Here is a 19,841-nt window from a genome sequence, read left to right on the forward strand (position 1 = left end):
TTAGATAAGGACGATGAACATCTGACCACTGTATATTTTTAACGGAAAGTTGGTTCCATACCGAACGAAAAAGTTGAAAAAATTTCTTTTACAATATTTAATAATTGGATTTCTAAAATATTTAGTGCTACAAAAATTCAGAGGAAAATGCAATAATTTATAACAAGGTTATCCTGTATTCTTTGGATAAATGTCACATCGCTAGTTAGTGACAAACCAAAACGTATCCGGTGATGGTGATGCTGTCAGCAATTATGATGTTTATTTAACTTCTAGTCAGAAATTTTTATGCTGTCTTCTAATTTTCAATGGAACTCAGATGCTTGTTTGGAACGTTATTGCCATGACAAGAACAAACAGGATAAACATATATCCACGACCAGAGAGATGTGTAGTTACTATGAAAATGGAGGTTGTCTGCCATGCAGATATTACATTTCCAGGCCATTTTGGTTCTAAATTTGGCGACTTATCCCGGACCTAAATGATATTAATTCTTTGAACTTTTGAAATTGTTGAAACGAATTCTTAATTATATATAGAACTGCATTCAGAAAACAAACTATGAATAAGAAATCTGAACAATGTTTTCTTCTTGTGCTAGCCAGAGATTCTAAACTTGTGCTCCTGGCTTCCCATTGGGTCCAACTTGCTCCCCATCTCCTACTATTCTTTTCCAAAACCAGTGTTTCTGAAAGAGAAGATATATTTCTTCTATGGGCACCTGCTTTGTTTCTGGCAGGAGGAAGAAGATGAAGCTGCTCATAATCATTATCAAGCCTGCAAACAGCAGAAAAATCCCATATTGAAGATGGCATAGCGACGCGAGGAAGCACTGTGCTATCAGAGCTGTGAAGAGGAGATTGACACAGACCACCACACTCTGTCCAGCTGATCTTGTTTCCAAGGGAAATAGCTCACTTGGAACTAACCACCCCAAAGGACCCCAAGACCTTCCATAAGCCAAAACAAATATGCAAATGACAACAACAAGGAAGATCCCAATTCCTTTTGGGAGGACTTCTCCTTGTCCAAACTTCAGGGCTAGAGTTATGGCCACAGCAACCTGCATAGATTGAAAAAACAAAAGTATAGTGAGTATATGCAATAGAATATTGTAGGCATTCTGGTAACTAAAGTGAGAGTTTCTTAGTCTGCTAAAATGTGCATTTACCAAGCAGCATATCATCTCAGTTCCAGCTTCTAAGAAGAAAGCTCTTCTGCCAAACTTATCAACTAAAGCCATTGAAATGAATGCAGCGAGAACAAGCGCTCCACTAGTAATGACAGATGAATATAGAGCTGCCCCTGAGCCAAATCCCAAGCTCTGAAATATGACGGGTGCATAGAAGAGGATAGAGTTCATGCCGGTGAGCTGTTGGAATGCAGGAATTCCCAAGGCTCCTATCACCAATTGGGGACGATTTTTTCTTGCAAGTAGATTCCTGAACGGGTGTTTGATTGCTCGAGCTGCATTGCTGGCATCAACCAGGTCAGCATACTCAGCATCAACTTTTGTGGTGCCTCTCACTCTCTCCAGTACTTTTCTTGCTTCTTCTAATCTGCCTTGCTCTACAAGACTATTTGGGGTTTCAGGAAGAAAAAGGCCCCCAACAAACATGAGAGTTGCTGGGACTGTAGCTAAACCAAGAGACAATCTCCAACCCCATGGATGGATTTTATCGGTTCCATAGTTTATCAAGTTAGCTATCAGGATGCCTAAGCAGGTTGTCAGCTGAAAAAGTTGGTTAACTGCTCCTCGAATTTTCGCAGGAGCCATTTCCGAGAGATACAAGGGAACTGCCTGGATTATAGGACAAGAAAGTTGTTAGTAAATCAGAAAGATGCTGTCAATTTTCATTGGTGGAGAGCATTAGGCTTACTTGGTTTCCAAATCCAATGCCAACACCAAGAAATATTCGACCGATGATCAGCATTGCAATGTTTTTTGCAGCAGCATTCAGGACTGCTCCTATAAAGAAGCTGACTGCTCCAACAAGAATGCTGGCTTTCCTGCCTTTGTTTCTGGTAACATGGGAAGCTCCAAATGTAGAAATGAGTCCCGCAAAGTACAGGGACGATGTAAAGAGTGTCAGAATTTGGTTATCATATTTACAGTAATCTGTCTCATTGAGGTGCAGTTGCTTCCTTCTGTAAATTTTCGGGAAGAATTCCTTCAAGAAATCATCCATGGAAGTCACCCCACCTGAAATTTAGCATCAAAAGTAACATTCTTTATCTTGATTTTGGAATTATATGCCAAAAGAGGCCTCTTCCCCACAGTAGTATATAATTCCATTTTCCTTCCCTTAAACCTTGAAGGGTAACATTCTTTTTCATACGAAAAAACAAAAATCTTAAGCATTATGGAATATGCTTGTTGCAGATGGCAGGTATGCTTTCAATGTTTTATCTAAAATCATAGAAACTTTTTTATCTATGAAGGCTTCTGTCCATTTTTGTGGATAAGGAAATCACAGAAAAGGTATGTTCATTTTTGTTAGGTGAGGCAACACATCAGTGATGGTATGTTGCACCTAACGTATTGTATTGAAAGACTTTGCAACCATTTGGAAAATGAACAGTACAGGAATAAAAAATCTGCCCCATAAATTACATAGAAGAAATGCAGAATTAGGATTTAGAATTCCTTAAAGCGTCATAATATGCTTTTGAGAACACAGACAAAGCATTCTATCATCATTTCCTGTATTTTTTTTTTCTATGAAAAACTAGTTGAAAAAATTCAAAGTTTCAAATTTCACCCTCTGTCATATTCCTCTAACCTCTCAAATTAGTTTTGTAAAAACAATTTTAATGATCATGATATTGGTCCGTCAATATAAAACAGGTTTCAACTTTATCAAGAAAAACATCAGTCTAACAAACCTGCTTCACAGGATATGCTGATATCCATGAATTACAAACACCCAGATCAAAAGAGAATTTAATGTATCAAATTTTATTTTAGAATCATAAACCTGTGAAAAGAACTGACCTGAAACACCCAGATCATAACCAAAGAGAGAGCCTCCAAGGGCTGCAACAATGCAAGCAAAGATGAAATACCCAGTAATCCTATACTCATACTGATGAGCCCTTTCTGATAGCACCCCATCACCTCCAAATCCTCCTGCCATTCTCCTAAAATCTGTTTTTCTCACCCTCTTTGCTTCTGCCTCTTGTCTCTGTCTCTGTCTCTCTCTCTCTCTCTCTCTCTCTCTCCAATAGGTCTGTTATAACCTTAAAACTAATGACTTACAGAAGGGAATGATGGTTCACTATGAGGGAGAGAAAGGGAAGGGTACAAGTATATATACACACAGGAAGTTACAGAGAGCTGGAGTCAACCAACCAACCCAATTAGATTAGACTGAAAAACAGCTCAATTTTATACTATATATATTGGTATCAAATGAAAAAAAATATCAGTGTTCTATATCTGTTATTGTATCTGTTATCTTTTTTGCTACACATAATACAAAACAAGTAGAAAAAGTCAGAAAAGGACCTGCATGGACTAGCTGTATTATTTATAAAATAACTCAACTTTAATATTTTTTTATTATTACATTGTATCTTGAATTCAACTCTAATGGCTGGCTGTTTACTCCATACCGAAAACCCAAGTAGGCCATGGACTCGTCATGCATTTTGTCCAGTTGACCTAAACTCCCCAGCACTTGATTATTATGATTAATTGATTATATTAATTCCATTTATTAATTAATTAATTTGTGAAGTAAACTATAATGGCCAAAAGATAAAAAAAAGATAAAAACGGTAAACTGGTAGAATATTTGTTAAAGAAGAAGACATGAAGATTTTCCTTTAACTGAGTGGTTTCTGTGGGAATCCGCATGACAGGGAAGAGTAAATTTCGAGATTATCCATCCAATATTTTGTTGAAAACTTTTGAAACTTGTAAGGAATAGTAACAGCTATTCGTTTTAAATTTCAACCCTACAACTATTTGGATAAGGAAGAAGAAGATGGAGGGCCAAAATTCTGAGTATACTTTTCGCTGGCACGAACTAGAAGCGTTAGCCGTTATCCAATTTGGTAGAATAATCTTTGCCAAATGGTGAATTGTAATAACATGCAATTCCTAATATTCCCAATGGTCTTTTTGTTTTCTGTTTTTTCTTGCAATGGTGGAAGGGATCGAAGCTTCACCTCTAACCACAAATTATGTAAACCATCTATGCACATAACAACCCAAAAAATAACCATCAAAGACTGTTAACCCTCATTGACCCAAAAACAAAAAAAAAACACTGTTGTCCCTCTGGTGAAATGTTGGATAAGTTATGCTATAGTCAGTTGCTGACAAACATGTATAAGTAATTTTTGACCGTTGATATATGTAGAGTTTACATTGGCATTTAAAAGTTGTATTTCGCCCACCGGCTAGCAAAATACTTTGTTATTTGGGCTTTTGTAATTGTATGATGCCTACTGGGCTTCTCTTTGGGCTTGGTAACCCTTTCTGGGCTTTAATCAAGTTTTTGTAAACTAATTTTTAATAACTAAGGGACCCACCAACGAAATGAGGCCTCGGGCATTTTCAAGCACCCCACCATTGGAGATTAAAAAGGACTAGAATCCTATACAATATCAAAACAGTGCCCTCTGTACCCGACATCCTCACACTCATATCAACTGTAACAGATGGTCATGGTCAAAAACTGCCAAAACTATCGTAAGACTCTGAACACCTTCTCATTGGTCACGATCACATTTATTACTTGAAGGCCAAGTAAACACCTCAAATACCCTAATCGTTTGGTTCCTTCGCAACCCTATTTTATTTCTTTTTCCCCTTCTCTTGTCCCCATCTTTACAACTAGCGGAAGCCGCCTTCTTTTTTTTAATTTTCTTTTCTCTCGAGAATCCTGAGAAAAAAGTATGATGTTCACCAATGAGGGAGAGAGCAATAGGCCAGGCATGACTAGTCAAGAAGACCGTGAAGAGCCCGGTTGTGGAGACGGAGAGATGACGAACGGGACCGAGGGTGCTCATCTTCTTCTATTTTTAAAGCATACAATCTTGAATCCCGAAACAGCGAGAGATTTGGAGCACATGAAGCGCAAAATTCTTTCTGGAATTGAGTTAAACTCACCCAGCAGAAGTAAGCGAAAAGCACTACGAATCCAAGAACCTGAAGCCCCGCGAGCCCGAGAATCCACTAATGGTGCTGCACGAGGACGAAGCTTACCTAGAGAACTGCAATTTCAACAACAAGAAAGAGGAGGTTTGTTCTATGGAAACTATGCCCCTCCTGATTTGCCACCAATCCCAAGCCTACAAAACTTAATCCAAGATTGCAGTAAGCCTTTTGAGAAACAGCTCACACGCAGTGATGTGAAAGAAGACCAATGCAGGCTCTCCATGAACAAAGAAGATGTCGAATATAACATCATGCCATTGTTGAGAAACGGTGACAACCTTAATGAAGGCATCGATGTGACAACTTATGACATGGCTGGCAACGAGTACCCAATGGTGTTCAAGATTTGGGCCACCAAGATTCATGTCCTCACTGGAGGCTGGAAAACTTTCTGTAATGATCTCGGACTGGTTGAGAACCAGGATTTTGTGACCTTGTGGGTTTTTCGCCATGTCGACAATGGAGGCCTCTGCTTCGCAATCCATTCAAGAAGGTTGCCGGTGTTCAAACCCATCAAGAAAAGAAGACCGATAAGGCAGAAATACCATTAATATTAATGGAGGTTTGCTTTAGGAGTTTGTCTTCATATTTCTTTTTTTTGTTCTTTTTTTTTTTTTGGGCATAATGTCCATTTTGCTAGGAGTATTATGAATTTTCGGGCATTAGGGTTATTAGGATTTGATAGCATTTGAGTGGTGATAGGAATGACTTTTGAGAAGAATAAATATATATGGCCAAATTTAAGATGTGAATATTGGTATGGGAATAATAATATATATTTAAAAAAAAAAGATATATTGCTTTTGGTTTTCATCATTGTTCGTATGTTCCAAGAGCCTAAAACTCAAATTGACTTACGTTTACTGTAATTAATTTATTTTACCCCAGCAAGATGGTTAAAAGTCAGTAATAGTCTCCGTTAGTCAAAGTATATATGTTGTTAACAGTTGGTTGTTAATACTTAATCTGTAAGTCCAGAGACTAATAAGTAATCTGGGCTCCAATATCAAGCAAGAACGAAAAAAGATTTCCATCAAGAAACCCTAGAGGCCAGTGGAGGTGTCTAAAATATTCTAGATTATTTGGAATCACAAACACATCTCCGCTTATGTACACATATGCTAACGAAAAAAAATGAGATTTAACATTTTTTTTTTTAAAGACATATAATTATTAGCTTGTGATTTAAAATCAATTAAGTTTCATATGACATACACATAGACCTAATATGAAAGTGAAACTTTATCTTCACAAAATGTGAATAATATAAGTTTTTGTTAACTATGTATACTAATTTTTCTAATATTTTATGTTAATGATTGGTTACATATTTTTAATTTCGGCCGTTGGATTGTATGGATGTTGCATATTAAATCTACCAATACATTTAATGGATACAATTAAATGCCCAAGATTAGAAATATGTATAGACATCCTTAACTTAAATACTTATTAGAGAATCCCCTATCAAAACATATTGATAAATGTTAATAATATAAGTTTTTGTTAACGATGTACACTAATTTTTTTAATATTTTATGTTAAGGATTGATTATATATTTCTAATTTTGACCGTTGGATTGCATGTGACAGGACCCGATTCAAATTCCACTTTGGAATCCGAGCCGGACCCTGTGCGTGTCTGACACCTGGCAAATGTCGGGCACGAATGACTTAATTGTCCTTCTATACAAAGCACGATAAAATCACAAGGTTGACTTCTACCCAAAAATCGGCAGAGTTTCCCTTGTAACTGGCTCAATGCAAAACATTTACACCTGCCAAACAAGTATATATATATATATATATATATACAACCAACTGCCAGCATACGTATATATACATTCAAACAGTTTAATTCTAAGTCTAGGGCAAAACATCAAAGCAGTTATTAAGAATTTACAAAGGAGTCAATCCTTTTACAAAACAAAAAGTCCTACATCAAAGGAAAGGCGCAGAAGGTGGAAAACGGCCCGGTTGTGGATTCCTGTGCACGTCTACTGCCTGGGGGCGCAAAACAATAAAAAGGGTGAGTGGACCCAAAACAAAGTGTAGAAAATAGCATATGAACATACCAACCCCACTATAAAAATAGTTATGCAAACTAACTTATTCTCTTTATTTCTGAAATCCATGCACTCATATAATTTTACATGTATATAAGCCAAGCATACTCATGGTCAACATTAATTTCTTAAGGCATTGAAAACAGTTTAAAACTACCACCTAGGTGTACCCTTTATTTCCGTCAATTCCTTATATCCGTCAATTTCTTGCATCACCATGGGTGACACGTACTCACAGGTGTGTGTGGAATTGTCAAATTCTTTCTCGGTCAAAAAGTCAACTTTTCTTTACTAAATTATTCCAAGGGCAAAATTGTCTTTTCTTCTTAATAAATTACTAATTAAATATTAATTTAGGTTTGGGTTATTACAGCATGTATGTTGCATATTAAATCTACTAACACATCTAATGAATACAATCTAACAACCGAGATTAAAAATATGTAGTCATCCTTAACTTAAATACTAATACTTATTGGAGAATCCCTATCAAAACAGTCCCCCCCGTGCCCTACATCATGACACTCATATCAACTGCAACAGAAGTTTTGTAAGACTCTAACACCTTTGCCAAAATGGATTCGGATTCTTACACACAATTATTACTTGCCAATCAAGAAGACACACCAAATACCCTAATCGTTTGTTTGCTCCGCAACCCTCTATATATTTCCCCCCTTCTTTTGTCCCCAACATTAACAACTAGCCGAAGCCTTCAGCAAATCTGACTAGAAAACTTTTTTTTTTTTTCCTTCTCTCGAGAATCCTAAGAAAAAGTACGATATTTGGAGAGAGCAATAGGGCAGACATGGCTAGTCGAGAAGACCGTGAAGACCCCGGTTATGGAGACGGAAAGATGACAAGCAGCACCGAGGAGGGTGCTTATCTTCTTCTACATTTAAAGCATACAATCTTGAATCCCGAAACAGCGAGAAATTTGGAGCACATGAAGAGCAAAATTCTTTCTGGAATTAAGTTAAAGTCACCCAGCGGAAGTAAGCGAAAAGCACTACGAATCCAGGAACCTGAAGCCCCGCAAGCCGGAGAAGCCACTAATGGTGCTGCACGAAGACGAAGCTTACCTAGAGAACTGCAATTTCAACAACAAGAAAGAAGAGGTTTGTTCTATGGAAACTATACCCCTCCTGATTTGCCACCAATCCCAAGCCTACAAAACTTAATCCAAGATTGCAGTAAGCCTTTTGAGAAACAGCTAGCACGCAGTGATGTGAAGGATAACCAATGCAGGCTCTCCGTGAACAAAGAAGATGTCGAAAATAACATCATGCCATTGTTGAGAAACAGTGAAAACCTTAATGAAGGCATCGATGTGACAACTTATGACATGGCTGGCAACGAGTACCCAATGGTGTTCAAGATTTGGGCCACCAAGGTTCATGTCCTCACTGGAGGCTGGAAAACTTTCTGTAATGATCTTGGACTGGTTGAAAACCAGGATTTTGTGACCTTATGGATTTTTCGCCATGTCGACAATGGAGGCCTCTGCTTCGCAATCCATTCGAGAAGGTTGCTGGTGTTCGAACCCATCAAGAAAAAAAGACCGATAAGGCAGAATTACCATTAATATTAATGGAGGTTTGCTTTAGGAGTTTGTCTTCATATTTCTGGTTTTTTTTTTGGGCATAATGTCCATTTTGCTAGGAGTATTATGAATTTTCGGGCATATTGTGCCCCATTTAATTAGGGTTATTAGGATTTGATAGCATTTGAGTGGTGATAGGAATGACTTTTGAGAAGAATAAATATACATGGCCAAATTTAAGATGTGAATATTGGTATGGGAATAAAAAAAACAAAGAAATATTGCTTTTGGTTTTATTACTGTTCGTACGTTCCAAGAGCCTAAAACTCAAATTGACTTATGTTTACTGTAATTAATATATTTTACCCCAGCAAGATGGTTAAATTTACAAGTCAGTAATAGTCCCTTTCAGTCAAAATATGTAGGTTGTTAACAGTTGGTTGTTAAGACTTGTTTGTTAGTTATAACAGATTTAGTCCAGAGACTAATATGTAATTTGGGCTCCATTATCAAGCAAAAAAGAAAAAGAAGAAAAAGATTTCAATCAAAGAAACATCGATCTCTTTAACTGTTTATAAAACCCAGTGGAGAAAGAGAAAAAAGAGAGAAAGAGCAATTACCTTTCATTTCCCATTTCTCTTCAACCAAATTAATATAATCTCCCAAAGAAACATTTTTCTCTTGCGATCAGAAGAAGCATAATGGCTGATGATCATAATGATGACCCCCCAAATGAATTTGCAGCAGCCTTTTCCAATTCTGAATCCTCCAATGACGAGTTGGAAGGAAATAATGAGCCTGCAGAAAATGCGCAAGAAGAATTGGCAGCAGCAGCCTTACAAGGCACTGAAGTTGAAGCCATTGTTGCACAAGAACCTGCAGTTGCAAGCCTCCAAGGCTCAACTCGGTTTCAAGAATCTAAAGTCATGGCAGCACATGACATGCCCGATCAACCGCAAGACTGTGAAGACCCCGGTTATGAAGACAAAGAGATGACGGACAGTATCAAAGGTGCTCATGATCTTCTATATTTAAAGCATACAATTTTGGATTACAAAACAGCGAGAAAGTTGGAGCACATGAAGAGCAAAATTCTTTCTGGAATTGAGTTAAACTCACCCAGCGGAAGTAAGCAAAAGGCACTACGAATCCAAGAATCTGAAGCCACTAATGGTGCTGCACAAGGACGAAGAGAACTGCAATTTCAACAAGAAGGAGGAGGAGGTTTGTTCTATGGACACTATGCCCCTCCTGATTTGCCACCAATCACAAGCCTACGAAAATTAATCCAAGATTGCTGCAAGCCTTTTGAGAAACAGCTAACACCCAGTGATGTGAGTAAAACTCCCAGGCTCTGCTTGAACAAAGAATACGTTGAAAATCACATCAAACTAGTATTAAGAGACGGTGAAAACCCTAATGAAGGCATCGATTTGACAACTTATGACATGGAAGGCAAGGAGTACCCAATGAAGTTCACGACTTGGGGCACCGATCTTTATGTCCTTAGTAAAGGCTGGAAAACTTTCTGTCATGATGTTGGACTGGTTGAGACACAGGATTTTCTGACATTGTATGTTTTCCGCCATGCCAAGAATGGAGGCCTCTGCTTCGCAATCCATTCACGAAGGTTGCCTGTGTTCGAAACCATCAAGAAAAGAAGACAAAGAAAGCAGAATTGAGATTGTGGACTGCCATTAATGTTAGTGGAGGTTTGCTTTAGGAGTTCCTCTTCATATTTCTGATGTTTTGGGCATAATGTCCATTTTCCTATGAGTATTATGAATTTTTGGGCATATTATCCCCCCATTTTTGTAGGATTTGATAGCATTTTCACAGTTTCTGCTTCATAATGCAGAGTGATCAGTTCTTGCTAGCTTAAAGGGGTTCAATCTTTTCATTCTTTAAATTGTCCATATTGTTTTCCAGTACTAACGCGGCTGTGAATTTTTGTTAAGGATGTAGAAAGAAAGAATCTTAGTATTACTTGTATTAGTTGTCATGGCAAATTAAGTGTAGCAAGGTAGCTCTTTTTTAACAGTGCATAAATTTTTGTTTACTGAAATATTGAATCCTCTGATTAGACCTCTCTGTCTATAACCCTGGTCTGAAAACCAGGTACACTACTTTCTTTAGCTATCTATTTTGTAAATCAACCAAAATCTCATGAAACATATATAATAATAAAAAGTGTCTTCACTAGTTTACTGTAGCATGTAAAGGGATCAAAGCCACATTACCCAAAGGGTATTGCTGCAAACAGCTCAAGGTTGCAGACAATTCTGTAAAGAGATCAAAGTTCAGGTTTTATGGACATTTTTTTTACTGCAAATTTGTAAGCAGAAATTGAAATAATCAGTATATATTAATCACTTTAAAAGATTGTCTGTACAAGTTTTCTGTAGCATGTAAGAGATAAAAGCCAATTTACCCAATAAGGTTAATACTGCAAACAGCTCAATTTTGCAGAAAATTCTGTTAAGAGATCAAATTTTAGGTCTTCTAGACATTTTTATGCAATTTGTTTGGATATGTGATATTATTGAGAGAGAGAGAGAGAGAGAGAGAGAGAGAGAGAGAGATAACTTAAGAGTAACTAGACATTGACATACCCGAATTTAGGACAAATCGGAGCAGGCTCTGGATCCGACCCGCTCGAGCAACTAGTACTTTTAGACGATTTCGGGTTGGATGTGGATGCTCCTGCTCTTTGGTGGTGGAGAGAGTCCATGGCAATCGACAGTGTGGGAGGGAGAAGAAGAGGAAGAAGAAAAAGGGCGCGCTTTGCTCTAGCAGAGATCACGATTTTGGCGCAAAATGTTAGAAGCAGAAAAAAAGTAACTTGAGAAGCCAATAATACCCCTGCCTGCTAACTCGTCTTTTCATGTAGCAGGACAAAAACGACATTTAATATTTAACCTTGTGACAGCCATGTTGGAATCCTTGCTTTGTAGGTTTTGGTTTCATCAATTTAATGTCCTTAAGTAGCAATGCAAAATAAATCATCAGCTATGAATATTGTCCTGCAATATTTTTCAACACAAAAACATTCACGTGATAATTTTACCCAGCAAGATGGTTAAATTTACAAGTCAGTAATAGCTTTCTTCAGTCAAAGTATATAGGGTGTTAACAGTTGGTTGTTAGTTATAACAGATTTAGTCCAGAGACTAATAAGTAATTCGAGATCCTTTATCAAGCAAAAAAAAAAAAAAAAGAAGAAAAGGGGTTCCATCTAGAAACATCTGATCTTTAACTGTCTATAAAACTCAGTGCAGAAAGAGAGAGCAAGTACCTTCCATTTCCCATTTTTCTTCAACCAAATTAATCTCCCAAAAAACACTTTTCTCTTGCGATCAGAAGAACCATTGTGAAAGAAAACAACACCAGCAGCCATGGCTGATGATCATAATGAAGGGCCCTCAGATGAATTTCCAGCAGTTATTTCCTATATAAAGCGCATGCTTTTGGATTATGAATCCTCCAATGACGAGTTGGAAGGAAATAATGAACCTGAAGAAAATGCGCAAGAAGCATTGCAAATGCTAGAAGAATTTCTTCTTGATCAGGAAGTGCAAGAAGAATCTGTTCCTGATCAGCAAATGCAAGAAACTGAAGTTGAAGTCATTGCCCCAGAAGAACAACCACAGCAAGTAGCACAATTTTCCTTCAACCCTGTCTCTCCTCATCTCCTGCCAGTCCAAAGCCCCCGAGACGTAATTCAGTTTCAAGAACGTGAACAACTAGAACAAGGCTCCTCCTCTGGAATCAACAACTATGTCCCTTCTTGTACCTCATCAATCGCAAGCCTCCAAGGCATGGCTGCACAATCACAACAACCAGGACAGACTTCACTCTATGTACCTGGTTCTCTCCCAAGCCTCCAACAGTTCGGTCAATTTCAAGAACATGCAGCCCAACATCACCAAGAAGCCATTGCAGCAGCACAAGGCATGGCTGCACAATCACAACAACTAGAACAAAATTCGTCCTACAGAGGCTATGTCTCATTTGGCCTCCCACCAGTCCCAAGCCTCCAACACTCGACTCAATTTCAAGAACATGCAGCCCAAGAAGCCATTGCAGCTCTGCAAGTAGAACAAGGTTCGTTCTACGGAAGCTATACCCCTCCAGTCCCCCGAAGCCTCCAAAATTTGATCGGAAGGTGCAGCGAGCCTTTTGAGAAGCAGTTGTCAGGCACTGATGTGGCGTTGGGCTCAACTTCGCTGACCATTAGCAAAGAAGACGTGAAAAGGCACATCTTGCCATTGTTGAAGGCTAATGAAGTTCCTGAAGAAGGCATCCAGGTCACAGTGTATGACATTGCTGGTGAAGAGTACCCTATGCTGTTCAAACGCCGCCGCTATCGCTATTTCCTTTTAGGTCCAAAATGGAGACGTTTATATCAACGTCATGGCCTGGAAGGGGACCAACATTCTCTCACATTCTGGGCTTTCCGGAAGGTCCGACCTGAAAGCCTTTGCTTTGTCATCACTTGGAGAAGGTTGCCTGCCAGGTAATCACGCAAGGATAAACAGAAGTCGTAGTTAGATATGGGATATTGCAGCATGCCAGCATGAAAGGTTGTACTAAATCAATGACATTTGTTTAGGTTGGATAAGCAATAGGAATGATGGTTCAGGAAATTGCTTTTGGTTTCATCAATTAATGTTCCTATTTCCCCAGTTTCTGCGTCATAATGCAGACTAGTGTACTGATAATCAGAACTTCTTGCTAGCTTAAAAAGTTCAATCTTTTCATTCATTAAATTGTCCCTATAGCTTTCCAGTGCTAAGGCAAATTAAGAAAGAATCTCACAAAACATATATGCAGAAATTGCAATGAATAGTTTACTGTAGCACGTAAGAGATGAAAGCCAACATTACCCAATCTCATGAAACATATATGCAGATAATTAGTTTACTGTAGCATGTAAGAGATCAAAGCCAACATTACCCAATAAGGGTATTGCTGCAAACAGCTCAAGGTTGCAGAAAATTCTGTAAAGTGATCACCTTTAAGGTATTCTAGACTAATTTTGTATGGATATGTGCTGATAATATTAGAAGAAAAAGAGGGATAAAATGTCAAATGTCAAAATGAAAGATAACTTTAGAGTAACTAGACATTCACATACTGGAATTTAAGACAAATCGGAGCAGGCTCTGGATCCAACCCGCGCGAGGATCTAGTCCTTTTAGACGATTTTCTGGTCCGATGTGGATGCTCCAGCTCGAGTACACGGCAATCGACAGAGAGGGAGGGAGGGAGAAGAAGAGGAAGAAGAAAAGGGCGCGCTTTGCTCGAGCATTTTGGCGCAATCTGTTCAAACACGTGTGATTTATTTTGTTTTAGGAACCACACGTGAGAAAGTATAAAATGAAGTTGTGTTTCTCTGCGGAAAAAAAGGGCAAAAAAAACATGAGAATCCAATAATACCCTCTTCTTTAACTGGTTCGGTAACCGGTAACGCAGCAGGATAAAAACGACATTAGCTATTTAGCCTTATTCACCAATCGACCCCACAATCTGTTGTCTTATTTGAAAACTATGGTCAAATTGTCAATTAGTCCTTTTGCAGTTGAGGACATATGCAGCCACTTTTGCGGATATTCTTCTTCTTCTTTTTTGGTTGTATACTAAGAAATAAAATTATAAGGAACATCCTCTAAGGATCCTAATACTCATAAGCTTTAAAGAAATAAACAACGGAAAGTTAGTAAATCATATACAAATATACGTTTGTTATGACGAATAGTCGTCACATCATTAACTATTATGTTAGCTTCAGTGATGAAACTACTTCAAAGTCAAGAGTCGTCTTAGTCTCTTCTCAATAATTAACACTTCATTATATTCACGTGTTATAAGATGAAAATGAATACTTTACATTTGGCCCACCCCCACCATATAATGCTAGCTCCACCCCTAATTGACATGCTTTATTTGAATAATTTGTAAGCTTTGAATTAAATCCCTTAATGTCATTTTCAGAGAGATAAGATGTTGTTGAGGAGGAGATTGAAATTCTTGTAACAATTACCAATGCAAATAAATAATTTACTGGATAAATTACTTGTACAATTTCAATCCATAACTTTAATTAAAATTTTGCTATAAAAAAAAGCACATGACATTCACGTGCGGTCAGAAAATAGAAAAATGGAAAAGTAAAAAAGAGAAAGAGGTGGGTTTGATTGAACTCCGTCAAATTTCTACCACTAGACCATACTCTCTGTACCAAATTTCACAACTTTTTTCTCCCCATCACTGTTCTCTGGACCAAGCAGCTGGATTTAGGGTTTCCTCTTTTCTCTTCGAACTCAGGTATCCCTTTGTCTCACCTGGTATGTGTCCCTTCTTATATGTTGGTATGTTTTTTGGAAAATTTTCAGCTAGGCTGATTAAATCTGTTTTATTTCATTGATTTCCTTTTTTGCTTGTGAAATATTTGGGAAATCGATATTTTTTTAGATCGAATCTCATTATTCAGTTAATTTTCCATCTTATCTGACTCTACGTTGTTGAAATTCTGCATTTTTTATTGTTGAAAGTTCATAGCTTTGAATTTTGTCGATTTTTTATTATATATTTAGTTAAAGAATGGGATAATCTGGTGAGGAGCAGATCTAGGTGGGTGCCCTTGTTTGGTTGCTAAGCAAATGGAGGAATATTAGACTTAACAAAAGTCTGGGTCTTATGCTCTTTATTCTTTTTGTTTCCAGCAAGTGGAAATCTTTGGCTCAAAACCGACCTGTATATATAGTTAGGGTCAGTTGCATGGATTTTATCTTTTGAGATCAGTAATAATTTATTCTTTTTGATTCCAGCAAGTGGAAATCTTTGGCTCAAAACCGACCTGTATATATAGTTAGGGTCAGTTGCATGGATTTTATCTTTTGAGATCAGTAATAATTTATTCTTTTTGATTCCAGCAAGTGGAAATCTTTGGCTCAAAACCGACCTGTATATATAGTTAGGGTCAGTTGCATGGATTTTATCTTTTGAGATCAGTAATAATTTGAGGTTTGAAATTGTGGGTTTTTCTTTCCCACTGTACCCATTACTAGATATGGTCTAAGATCTCGGATCTATTTAATCATGAAAGTCTCTCTGAATTGTTCTTTTTATACACTAGAATGGGCTGGTGTTTTTTTAAGGCTATCTTGCTTCTGTATAGTATGCCTCCACTAATAAGAATTGTCGCTGCAAGTGCAAGATTGATTATAGCTGATTCCATGAATGGCTGATTATAGATATGACTGAAATCACTATTTGTAGGAGTTGGGTGGAAAATGTTGGCTAGGGGGACCTCTTTAAGGCTCTTGTATTTGCGTAACATCAGTAATTTTTCTTTACTACTTTGAAGTTTGGACCTAATTGTCTGGCTAATGATCTAAACTAAAACACTTGCAAAAGCCATTGTGTGTGTTGTAGTCCCACTAAACCAAATGATGGCTCCCAATGTAATTATTGTAAGCAGTGCTTACGTTCATGCCTAAGCAACAGATGTTTAGTTATACATTGATTTTTTTTTAATAGCCAATCCATGCATGATTACCATGACTTTGTCTCATCTCTGTGTCCTTGTTATGCATGGAAGTGAGGCATTGAACATTCATTGTTCTTGCAGGCATCACTTTTCAGAATGGTCGCTCTTTGTGTTGGTGTCGATGGTGTTGGGGATTTAGTCTGAAGAGAATAGACAACTGGAAGGGATTATTCTTGACCTCAACTGATATTCTTCATTTTCTTTCTGAAAAAAATGGAGGATGAAAATGGACTTGAGCTTAGCTTGGGTCTATCTTGTGGTGGATCATCTGCCAAATTCAAGGGTAAAAGTGGTGCTCCCTCGAATACTAAAGCAGAAGAAGGTGATAGAAGCACCAAACTAGTGGATGATTTTAAGGACTTTCTTCATGGTGGGGCTCAGAAACAAGACTCAAGTAGTAGCTCTCAAAGAAGTGATTCAGTGAAACCTAAGGAAAACTTCTTTAATGACCTTTCCAAGGCCAATGTTGATGCAGATGCGTCAATCAACTTGAACGGGAGAGGAGTCTGGGTTGCCAACAATAACAAGTCTGATGAATTAGAAGAGGAAAAACGGTCAGAGGCTGGAAACAAACGCAAGAGTTTGTTCGACGAGATGAACCATCAAAAGAAGCATGAGAGAGAAACTCATTACACTGATGTGCATGACAAGACGAGAACATCACACATTTCCATAACAGAGGATGGCTCAACTGCTGAAAATGAAGACGTGGCAGATTCTGAAGTGGAGGGTTCATCCTCAGTGCTGATTTCCCAACATGATGAGGGATCTAAGCGATTTGTTGGATCCGGTGACTCTTCCGAAGCTCAGAAGGAGGTTCGCCGGTTTGCTGAATCAAGTGTTGTGGACCTAAATGGGCAGAAGAGGTTTAATATTTCAGCTGAAAATAAGCTTGGGAACATGGCATATGGCAGTCCATTCTCAGTGCAATCAGTAAACATGATGAACATGCCTTACTCTCTTCCTATGAAGGAGTCTAGCTCTGTTGGTGCCACCAGCACATCGGGTCATCCGATGCATGGAATGATGCAGGTGATGCCTACTGTGACTAGTGAGCGATCAGGGACTCAACCTGTGAATCCTGGAAACTTGCCAGTTTTGTTTGGCTATTCACCAGTCCAGCTCCCAATGTTGGATAAGGATAATTCTTGGGGTTTGGTTCCTCACACTCAACAATTCCATCCTTCCTATGCTGGCAGAAATCCACCAAACTCAGGTAACTATATTTATGTATTGGAAATTCTAGGTGTCCTTTGTGCATGCTGAAAATGAACAGCTCATGGTTGAATTGCTGATCTTGACCAGTTTACTGTCTGTCACTGCCTTGGACCCTGCCTAATGCAAGGTCCATGACTTGAACTCTGAAAAAGGTTCGAACTGGGATTACTTGTTTTTACTTAATGCGTTGAAGGCTTTGTGAACGAGTGACATGGTAATGGAAGGTTGGAGATGAGACTCGTGTCTATGATTCCTGCAAACAGATCTACATCAATGCATGTATTTTTCTTAAGAAACCATGGGAACCGCCTCTAATTTTATTCTTCTCAAGCTTTGCCTTACCTTGGTACTTGATTTATAATATTAAAAAATTGCCTTTCTATGGTTCTTGTACAAGTTTCTGATTCTACTGATCTTTTTAGTGTTGAAACTCATAGTATTGCTTCAGTAGATGAAGAAGACCCCTCTGTTTCTTTCTCACCCTTCTTGTATTGATGCAGCTGGGATGCAAGTAATTTCACATAATTCATCTGATGTAGCACAATATGATGGGAGGATGTTAGAACGTGGCAGAGGCGATGGCAAACAGAATGTCACTGAAGAGGGCTCCTCTTCTCAGGCAGAAGAAGACATGAAAGTAAACAGCACGAACCTCAGGATAAAAGATGCACCTGACCCCTCAACGGCAGAGGACTTCTCTCTTGATTTTTCAGCTATAAAACCAGGTATTGCTGCAGACATAAAATTTGGGGGATCTGGTTCCCGCCCAAATCTGCCATGGGTTTCTACCAAAGGTCCAGGCCCAAACGGTAGGACAATTTCTGGCGTTACTTACAGATATGGGGCAAACCAAATCAGGATAGTTTGTGCTTGCCATAGTTTGCACATGTCCCCCGAAGAGTTTGTTCGTCATGCAAGCGAAGAACCTTCTAATCCCGAAAGTGGCACTGGTATGGCGACGTTTCCAAATGGCAATCCTGCGGCCTCTGCTCAGAGCTGATTCTGTACCATGTGTGCGGTATGTTTAACCAAACTAATAAATATCAATACATGGTCAGGAAAACCTGGCGACGTTTCGGTATCTTTAACTTATCTCTGTACTTGTGTAGTGTAGCCTCCTCCTATCAGTTCCCTCATCTGCTGGAATCTAATATTTGCAGGTATATGTAATAATATTCCATCATTATTCCATTGTGATATTTAAGGCAAAATATTTCAGTTCTACCCTAGTAGTTCTTGAGCAAGGTGTCTTTACTTATAAATTCCGTTTAAACTTGAAGACAATCTTTACAACAATTCATGGAATTTCTGAGTTTTAAGCGTTATGCATTGGAAAATTTGTAGCAGTGTGTCTTCTTCATGGGGGAGAACCTGTGCAAAATCCTAAACTAAACAAATATTCGTTGCTTGTGTCAAATAACTACTGGATTTGCTTACTGCCCCACCATCCTCCATGTGCCTTCTTTGGAACACTGGCGGATTTGTTGTGTTTGTGTTTTGTTTCATACAGCTTGGTTTCCCAAATGAGTATCTGAAAATTTGCGTTCTTTGGAAAAAAAAAAAAAATTAATAAATAATAAAATGAGGTGCCTGCATACAACAAATTTACTAGGGATGACAGGCCGTTTCCCTTGCTTCTAGGTCTATGACATTAGCAAATGCTGTTTTTATGGACATGCTTAAATTAAAAAGATTACTTTTGAGTCTTTGACAGGGTCAGCAAAGCATTGAAAAATAAAGAAAGCAGCAAGTTGTAATTATGAATGCTACATGTTATTAAAAAAATAATTAGTTTCAGTTTTATTGAACAGAGAGCAAAACCAATCTGAAATTATTATTTTTTCAATGGAATTGGAGTTTCAACTCAATGAACTGGTCATCAAATTCAAACCAGTTCAAGGTTGCATGTAGAAAACACAAGTGGTTTAGCTGAGTTACTTTTCATGCCTAATTGATGTCCTAAGCACTGAGATCACCGGCCCGATCCTTGACTTTCTGAGCAATGCTAAGCAGCACCTAATGCACGCAGCTTATACGGCTTTGACTTTCACTTGTCTCTCATTAAGAGCCTTGATGGTTTTGATAAGATCTCTTAATTTAGTCAAATCACAATTAAGCAACTCTCATTTGCCATTAAAAAGCTTGATATTTGATAAGCTAAGCTCTCCAAATTTACTCAAATCACAAAAAAGTTGTCTCATTACTAAAACTCTGAGAAGACGAAGCAAATCCAATACAAACAGAAACAGAAACATAGAGGGGACAGATTACCTTCGAAAAGCTCATAATTTT

At 38.1% G+C, this 19,841-nt stretch overlaps 2 protein-coding genes and 1 long non-coding RNA gene across 7 annotated transcripts; 1 reads left to right on the forward strand and 2 right to left on the reverse strand.

Annotated features, from left to right (window-relative positions):
- Positions 1-370: 370 nt before the first annotated feature.
- LOC117635660 (sugar transport protein 14) lies at positions 371-3,444 on the reverse strand. The gene is made up of 4 exons (XM_034369998.1): positions 2,999-3,444; positions 1,884-2,206; positions 1,175-1,804; positions 371-1,066 (listed from the first exon to the last, which is right to left on the reverse strand). The coding sequence occupies exons 1-4, from the start codon at positions 3,138-3,140 to the stop codon at positions 614-616; spliced, it is 1,548 nt and encodes a 515-aa protein (XP_034225889.1). The 5' UTR covers positions 3,141-3,444; the 3' UTR covers positions 371-613.
- Positions 3,445-7,103: 3,659 nt separating this feature from the next.
- Positions 7,104-11,583, reverse strand: LOC117635671. Of its 4 annotated transcripts, none has more exons than XR_004586925.1 (3): positions 11,392-11,583; positions 9,400-10,414; positions 7,104-7,174 (listed from the first exon to the last, which is right to left on the reverse strand). It is a non-coding gene; the product is annotated as an uncharacterized LOC117635671 (long non-coding RNA). The 4 variants fall into 4 exon arrangements; XR_004586924.1 differs by lacking the exon at positions 7,104-7,174 and having other exon boundaries at positions 9,388-10,133; positions 10,246-10,414; XR_004586926.1 differs by lacking the exon at positions 7,104-7,174 and having other exon boundaries at positions 9,388-9,804; positions 9,899-10,414.
- A 3,395-nt stretch (positions 11,584-14,978) lies between these two features.
- Positions 14,979-18,868, forward strand: LOC117634392 (ninja-family protein mc410). Of its 2 annotated transcripts, none has more exons than XM_034368487.1 (3): positions 14,979-15,106; positions 16,413-17,547; positions 18,050-18,868. In XM_034368487.1, exons 2-3 carry the CDS (start codon positions 16,545-16,547, stop codon positions 18,547-18,549), a joined length of 1,503 nt encoding a protein of 500 aa, XP_034224378.1. In that variant the 5' UTR covers positions 14,979-15,106; positions 16,413-16,544; the 3' UTR covers positions 18,550-18,868. The 2 variants fall into 2 exon arrangements, with proteins under 2 accessions (XP_034224378.1, XP_034224379.1); XM_034368488.1 differs by having other exon boundaries at positions 14,985-15,126.
- The last annotated feature ends 973 nt before the right edge of the window (positions 18,869-19,841 follow it).

Source organism: Prunus dulcis, chromosome 7 (genome assembly GCF_902201215.1).
Source record: "Prunus dulcis chromosome 7, ALMONDv2, whole genome shotgun sequence".
Lineage (NCBI taxonomy): Eukaryota > Viridiplantae > Streptophyta > Magnoliopsida > Rosales > Rosaceae > Prunus > Prunus dulcis.

Excerpts from the sequence above, each read along its gene's own strand:
- LOC117634392 (XM_034368487.1), top strand. The coding sequence starts at position 16,545 with ATGGAGGATGAAAATGGACTTGAGCTTAGCTTGGGTCTATCTTGTGGT. Across the intron at positions 17,548-18,049 it reads CAGAAATCCACCAAACTCAG|CTGGGATGCAAGTAATTTCA; the intron begins GTAACTATATTT and ends GTATTGATGCAG.
- LOC117635660 (XM_034369998.1), bottom strand. The coding sequence starts at position 3,140 with ATGGCAGGAGGATTTGGAGGTGATGGGGTGCTATCAGAAAGGGCTCAT. Across the intron at positions 2,207-2,998 it reads TTATGATCTGGGTGTTTCAG|GTGGGGTGACTTCCATGGAT; the intron begins GTCAGTTCTTTT and ends GCTAAATTTCAG. Across the intron at positions 1,805-1,883 it reads GCATTGGATTTGGAAACCAA|GCAGTTCCCTTGTATCTCTC; the intron begins GTAAGCCTAATG and ends CCTATAATCCAG.